The sequence below is a fragment of the Equus przewalskii genome, chromosome 11, assembly GCF_037783145.1.
Source record: "Equus przewalskii isolate Varuska chromosome 11, EquPr2, whole genome shotgun sequence".
Taxonomy (NCBI): Eukaryota; Metazoa; Chordata; class Mammalia; order Perissodactyla; family Equidae; genus Equus; species Equus przewalskii.
Window position 1 is genome coordinate 14446364 of NC_091841.1, and position 8466 is coordinate 14454829.

Below are 8466 nucleotides of genomic sequence, written 5' to 3' on the forward strand. Positions count from 1 at the left end.
CACAAGTAGCCCACAAAGTGGTCACTCCTGGATCATTTGGACTGGTAACAAGAGGGAAGCACACTGCTGGGCCTCATAAGGCATCTCATAAAAGGCCACTCCTCCAAAATCAGCAGACGTAGCTGACTCACCTAATACATAGAAATAAGCACAGAGTAAGAGGCATAATGAGGAGACAACAGAATACTTTTCAAACAAGGGAACAGGACAAAACCACAGAAAAAGGGCTAAATGAAACAGAAACAAGCGACCTATTGACAAAGAGATCAAACAAAATATAATGAGGATGCTCACAGATATGGGAAGAAGACTGGATGAGCACATTGAGCACATCAGCAAAGAACTGGAACATATAAAGAAAACAATCAGAAAGGAAGAATACAATACTGGAAATGAGAAATTCACTAGAGGGACTCAATAGCAGAGTAGAGGATGCAGAAGAACGGATCAGCAAGCTAGACAAAAGACTAGAGGAAATCACCCAAGCAAAACAGAAAAAAGAAAAAACAATTAGACAGAATGAGAACAGTCTAAGGGAACTCTGGGACAATATCAAGCATGCCAACATTCAGATTATAGGTGTCCTAGAAGAAGAGAGAGACAGAGGAGCAGAAAATTTATTTGAAGAAATAAAAGATGAAAATTTTCCTAATCTGAAGAAGAAAACAGACATCCAAGTTCAGGAAGTACAGAGAGCTCCAAACAAGATAAGCCCAAAGAGGCCCACACCAAGACATATTATAATTAAAATGCCCAAAATTAAAGACAAAGAGAGAATCCTAAAAGCAGCAAGAGAAAGGCCATAAGTGACATATAAAGGGAAGCCCATCAGGTTATCAGCAGACTTCTCAGCTGAGACCCTATTGGCCAGAAGAGAATGGCAGGACATATTTAAAGTGCTAAAATGAAAAACCCTACAGCCAAGAATACTCTATTCATCAAGGTTGTCATTCAGATTGGAAGGTGAGATAAAGGGCTTCCCAGACAAGAAAAAATTAAAGGAGTTTATCACCATGAAACCAGTTCTACAAGAAATGCTGAAGGGACTTATTTAAGTGGGAAAGCAATGATCACAAATAGAGATAAAAAAAAATATTGTCAAAAAAACCAAAACAGCAACAACAAAAAACAGGCAATAAAATAACCTGTAAAGGTAAAAATATAATAAAGGTAGCAGATCAAGTACCTGTGAAGATAATATGAAAGTTAAAAGACAAATGTACTAAAATCACCTATTTCAATGATAAGAGGGTAATGGATAGACACACACTAAACAAGCGACTATATATGATTTCAAAAACATAAAATGTGGGAGGAGGGGAGTGAAAAAGTAGAGCTTTTAGAAAGAGGTCAAGCTAAAAGTTCTACCAACTCGATATAGTCTGCTATATACATTGAATATTGAATAGCATACTCATGGTAATCACAAATCAGAAATCTATAATAAGCAAGCAAGAAAGTAAGACAAAAGAAATCAAACATGTTCCTAAAGACAGCCATCCAAACACAAGGGAAGAGAGCAAGAAAAAAAGAATGGAACAGAGAAGAACTACTAAAATACCCAGAAAAAAAAGGAATAAAATGGCAATAAATACATATTTATCAATAGCTACTTTAAACGTCGATGGATTAAATGCTCCAATCAAATACCATAGGGTGGTGAGTTGGAGAAAAAAACAAGACCCATGTATATGCTGCCTACAAGAGAGACACTTCAGACCTAAAGACACCCACACACTGAAAGTGAAAGGATGAAAAAAGACATTTCATGTAAATGGGAAAAAAAAGAAAGCAGGGGTAGCAATACCTATATCAGATAAAATAGATTTTAAAACAAAAACTGTAACAAGAGACAAAATCAAGCACTATATAATGGTAAAGGGAACAATCCAACAAGAAAATATAACACTTGTAAATATCTCTGCACCCAACATAGGAGCACCTAAATATATAAAGCAATTATTAACAGACATAAAAGGAAAAATAGACAGTAACATAATAATAGTAGGGGACTTTAACACTCCACTTACACCAATGGATAGATCATCCAAACAGAAGATAAATAAGGAAACACTGGCCTTAAAGGACACATGAGACTAGACGGACTTAGGAGATATATAAAGAGCATTCCATCCAAAACCCACAGACTATACATTCTTTTCAAATGCACATGGAACATCTCCAGCATTGATCACATATTAGGCCACAAAACAAGTCTCAATAAATTTAAGAAGATCGAAATAATACCATGCATCTTTTCTGACCACAAAGGTATGAAACTAGAAATCAACTACAGGAAGAAAACCAAAAAAGCCACAAAAATGTGGAGATTAAACAAAATGCTACTGAACTACGATTGGGTCAATGAAGAAATCAAAGGAGAAAACAAAAAATTCCTGGAGACAAATGAAAATGAAAATACCACTTGCCAAAACCTGTGGGATACAGTAAAAGCGGTTCTAAGAGGGACGTTCATAGCAATTCAAGCCTACCTCAACAAAGAAGAAAAATCCCAAATAGACAATCTAAAAGCGCAACAAAGAACAGCAAAGAAAGCCCAAAATCAGCAGATGGAAGGAAATAATAAAAATCAGAGCAGAAATAAATGATATAGAGACTAAAAAAAAATAGAAAAATTAATGAAACCAAGAGCTGATTCTTTGAAAGGATAAACAAAATTGACAAACCCTTAGCTAGACTCACCGAGAAAAAAAGAGAGAAGGCTCAAATAAAAAATCGGAAATTAAAGAGGAGAGACTACAATGGACATCTCAGAAATGCTAAAGATAATAAGAGAATACTATGAAAAGTTATATGCCAATAAATTGGATAATCTATAAGAAATGGATAAATTCTTAGAAACATACAACCTTTCAAAACTGGACCAAGAAGAAGTAGAAAATTTGAATAGACCCATCACCAATAAGGAGATCGAAACAGCAATCAAAACCTCCCCAAAAATAAAAGTCCAGGACCAGATGGCTTCCTTGGTGAATTCTACCAAACATTCAAAGAAGACTTAATATCTATCCTTCTCAAACCCTTCCAAAAATTTGAAGAGGAGTGGAGGCATCCTAACTCATTCTATGAAGCCAACATTATCCTGATACCAAAACCAGACAAGTACAGTACAAAAAAAGAAAATTACGGGCAAATATCACTGATGGACATTGATGCAAAAATCCTCAGCAAAATACTAGCAACTCGAATACAACAATACATTAAAAAGATCATACATTATGATCAAATAAGTTTCATTCCAGGGATGCAGGGATGGATCAACATCCACAAATCTATCAACGTGATACACCATATTAACAAAATGAAGAATAAAAACCACACGAGCAACTCAATAGATTCAGAGAAAGCATTTGACAAGGTGCAGCATACATTTATGATAAAAACTCTAAATAAAATGGGTATAGAAGGAAAATACCTCAACATAATAAAGGCCATATACGGCAAACCCACAGCAAATATCATTCTCAATGGAGAAAAACTGAAATCTCTCAGTTTTTGAACAGGAACCAGACAAGGATGTCTACTGCCACCACTCTTATTTAACATAGTTTTGGAAGTCCTAGCCAGAGTAATCAGGCAAGAAAGATAAATAAAGGGGATCCACATTGGAAAAGAAGAAGTGAAACTGTCATGCTTTACAGATGACGTGATTTTATATCTAGAAAACCATAAAGAATCCACTAAAAAACTTTTAGAAAGAATAAAGGAATGCAGTCAAGTCGCGGAATACAAAATCAACGTACAAAAATCGGTTGCGTTTCTCTACACTTACAAAGAAGTTGTGGAAAGAGAAACTAAGAATACAATCCCATTTACAATTGCAACAAAAAGAATAAAATACCTAGGAATAAACTTAATCAAAGAGGTGAAACATCTGTACACTGAAAACTATAAAATATTGTTGAAAGAAAACGAAGAAGATGCAAAGAAATGGAAAGATATTCTGTGCTCTTGGATTGGAAGAAGTAATATTGTTAAAATGTCCATACTTCCTAAAGCAATCTATAGATTAGCAATCCCTATCAAAGTTCCAACAACATTTTCCACAGAAATAGAACAAAGAATCCTAAAATTTATATGGAACAACAAAAGACCCTGAATAGCCAAAAGATTCCTGAGAAAAAGAACAAAGCTGGAGGTATCACAATGCCTGATTTCCAAATATACTACAAAGCTGTAGTAAACAAAACAGCATGGTACTGGAAAAAAAACAGACATTTATATCAATGGAACAGAATCGAGAGCTCAGAAATAAACCCACACATCTATGGACAGCTAATATTCGACAAGGGAGCCAAGAGCATATGATGGAGAAAGGAGAGTCTCTTCAATAAATGTTGGTGGGAAAACTGGACAGCCATATGCAAAAGAATGAAAGTAGACCATTCCCTTACACCATGCACAAAAATCAAGTCAAAATGGATTAAAGACTTGAATGTAAGACCCAAAACCATGAAACTTCTAGAAGAAAACATAGGCAGTACGCTCTTTGACATTGGCCTCAGCAGCATATTTTCAAGTACCATGTCTGACCAGGCAAGGGAAAGAAAAGAAAAAATGAACAAATGGGACTATGTCAAACAAAAACGCTTCTGCACAGCAAAGGAAACCATCAACAAAATGAAAAGACAACCTAACAATTGGGAGAAGATATTTGCAAACCACATATCAGATAAGGGGTTAATATCCAAAATATATGAAGAACTCATATAGCTCAACAAAAAAACCCCAAAATCCAATTAAAAAATGGGCAGAAGATCTGAACAGAGATTTCTCCAAAGAAGATATATGGATGGCCATCAGGCATGTGAAAAGATGCTCAACATCATTAGCTATCAGGGAAATGCAAATCAAAACTACAATGAAGTAGCACCTCACTCCGATCAGAATGGCTATAATTAACAAGACAGGAAACAACAAACGTTGGAGAGGGTGTGGAGAGATGGAAACCCCTGTTCACTGCTTGTGGAGTGCAAACTGGTGCGGCCACTATGGAAAGCAGTATGGAGTATCCTTAGAAAATTAAGAACAGATCTAACATATGATGCAGCTATCCCACTCCCGGGGATTTATTCAAAGAACTTGAAAATGCAAAGGCATAAAGATACTTTCACCCCTATGTTCACTGCAGCGTTATACACAATAGCCAAGACTTGGAAGCAACCTAGGTACCCATCAAGGGACTAATGGATTAAAGATGTTGTATATATACGTAATGGAATACTACTCAACAATAAGAAATGATGAAATCCGGCTATTTGTGACCACATGGATGGACTTTGAGGGTATTATGCTGGGTGAAATAAGTCAGACAAAGAAAGTCAAATACCGTATTATCTCACTCATAAGTGGAAGATATAAACAATGACAAACAAACACATAGCAATGGAAAATGGATTGGTGGTTACCATGGGGGAAGGCAGGGAGGGCAAAAGGGGTGATTAGGCTCACATGTGAGGGGATGGACTATAATTAGTTTTTGGAAAGGGTGGTGTACATGATGTAATCTACACAGAATTCTAAATATATCATGATGTACATCCAAAAGCTATATAATGTTATAACCCAATGTTACTGCAATTTAAATAAATAAATAAATAAAATCGGGGGAAAAATTAAAAGAAGAATTACCATTTTATCTGATAACCTCACTTCTGGGTATTTATCCAAAAGAATTGAAATTAAGATCTCAAGAAATTATCTGCAGTCCTCTGTTCATTTCAGAATTATTCACAATAGCCAAGATGTGGAAACAACCTAAATGTCCATTAAAAAATGCACAGATTAAAAAAACATCGGGTATATACGTACATGGAATATTATTCAGCCTTAAAAACTAAGGAAACCCTTCCATTTGTGACAACATGGATGAGTCTTGAGGTCATTATTCTAAGCACAATAAGTCATTGATAGGAGAAATACTGCATACTTTCGCTTAGATGAAGTATAAAAATTTGTCAAATTCATAGAACCAAACAGTAAATGATTGGCTTCCAGGGGCTGGAAGAAAGGGGAATGAGGAGCAATTATTTAATGGATATGGAGTTTCAGTTCGGGAATATGAAAAAGTTCTGGAGATAAATGGTTAAAATTGTGACTTTTATGTTATGTATATTTTACCACAATTAATAAAATACCAAGGGAGAAGAACAGGCTGTGAGTAAGGTTGGCAGAATATTAACTATTAGGATTGAGCTTAAGGCATGGCTTCCACTCATCAGCTACACTGTGGCAGCAACGCTCATATAAAGTAGAGGAAGAGTGGCAACTGGTGTTGTTAGTTCAGGGATCCTCCTCAGAAAAAATGAAAATAAATAAAAAGCAAACCACGTCAACTTGTTATGAGCACAACATGAGATCTCATGTATAAAGTGATGAGCACAATGTCTAACACCAAGTCACTGCTCGATAAACTATACAGCGTGTGTGTGTGTTGGGGGGGGTGTCACATGTATACAATATTTAGGCATTTGTTTCAGAATTTCACAACACATTATAGTTTATTATATATAATCATATTTACATTAATTTTAGTATAAGCCTATTCTACAGACTTCCATGATTTAAATTCAGTCATTCCTAATTGAATTTTCTTTATTCTAAAAGAGCCAAGCTACAGAATCTTTCTGACATTATTGTAGCTAGTAATCAGATATAAGTGAACCATCAATAACCACTGTGATCAATATTCTGACATGCAGAGTTGGAAGACTAGGTTAGTAGCATTTCAACAAGGGGATTCTGCTCATCATAGACTCTCAATGCTCCAGATTGATGAAGATTCCATCTCAGACAAAGGTGAGCGAGAGAGAGGTGGCATTTCCATGCTCTGCTATTTAGGGTAAACTTTTAAGAAGAAATTCAAGTGTTATGTAATCATTTGTTTGGTCACTAATATAGGACATCAGATAGATTAGACAATGTCAAACATTCGAATCAATTTTACTCTGAAAATTTTTGATGATCTCTCAGCTCTTATCATGACAATATCAATTTGTACTAAAAGTGACTGGTTTTTTTTTCCCTACTGAATCTATATCCTCCATCCACAATTGCTTATTTTTTCCAAAGATTTTTCATGGCATTTTTCACCTCTGCATTTCTCAGTGTATAAATCAAAGGGTTGAACATTGGTGTCAAAATACAATAAAATACAGCCACTATTTTGTCTACAGACAAAGTAGTTGATGGCCGCGTGTAAATAAATATACAAGGCACAAAGAACAAGGCAACAACAGTGAAGTGGGCTCCACAGGTAGAGAGGGCTTTGTGTCTCCCCTCTGCACTGTGAGACCTCAAGGAGCGCAGGATGACAATGTAGGACGCAGCCAGCATGAGGAAGTTCAACAAGCAGATCACACCACTGTTGGTGACCACCAGTAGACCAATGACAAATGTGTTGGTACAGGCAAGTTCCAGCAAGGGGTACAAGTCACAGACAAAGTGATTGATTACATTGGGCCCACAGAAGGGCAATTGAAGGACCAGGAGGAGCTGAACCACAGAATGCAGGAAGCCCCCCATCCAAGCCACTCCCACCAGCAGGGCACAGAGATGCCTGGTCATGATGGTCATGTAGTGCAGGGGCTTGCAGATCGCCACATAGCGGTCATAGGCCATCACTGTCAGCAGAATGATCTCCGTTCCTCCCAACAAATGCGCAACAAAGAATTGAGCCAGGCAAGCCTCAAAAGATATGGCTCTCCCTTCATACAAGGAGTCAGCAATGAGCTTGGGGGTCATACATGAGGAATAACAAGTATCAATAAAGGACAAATATGAGAGGAAAAAGTACATAGGGGAGCCCAAGGTGGGGCTGAAGATGATGGTCATAATGATAAGTAGGTTGCCCCCAACAGAGACCAAGTAGACAACCAAAAATAGCACAAATAAAGTTCTCTGCACCTCGGGATTTTGTGAGAGTCCCAGCATGAAAAATTCCGTGATGTTTCGTGGACCTTCCATGAATCCTGAGCTACAGCAAGGACTTAGATGAAAAGAGAATTTCCAAGAAAAATGTGTTACTACGTCTTTCAAGACATTTCAAGAAATTGGGGAAAATTAGTGTTTCTGGAATATGATTACTCCAAATCCTGAATCCCAGAGCAATGACTTGCTAATAATGAAAATCATTTTCTGTGTTTCTAATTAGCAATTTTGACAAAGTAGAAAGTTAAATAACAGATAAAGTGAACAATTCTCAAAATATTTCATCTCTTGCACTTTCACCAATAAGAATGAATTCTTTTTTTCAGGTTGAAAATATCTTTGTAGAGTTTTTGTAATAAAAATTGTACACACACAGATATATCAACTTTAATTTATTAAAAATAACTAGTTATGGGAAAATAATTTCCATAAGTATTTTTAAAGTCGCATTTTAAGAACCATACTTGCAACCCCAATTGCACTTCTCAATGCACATGGGCATCTCCTCAAAAACTA

At 36.3% G+C, this 8466-nt stretch overlaps 1 protein-coding gene across 1 annotated transcript; it reads right to left on the reverse strand.

The window, feature by feature from the left end:
* Positions 1 to 7077: 7077 nt before the first annotated feature.
* Positions 7078 to 7986, reverse strand: LOC103541263 (olfactory receptor 4C3D). Its single transcript, XM_008508031.2, has one exon. It carries the CDS (start codon positions 7984 to 7986, stop codon positions 7078 to 7080), a length of 909 nt encoding a protein of 302 aa, XP_008506253.2.
* Between the last annotated feature and the right edge of the window lie 480 nt (positions 7987 to 8466).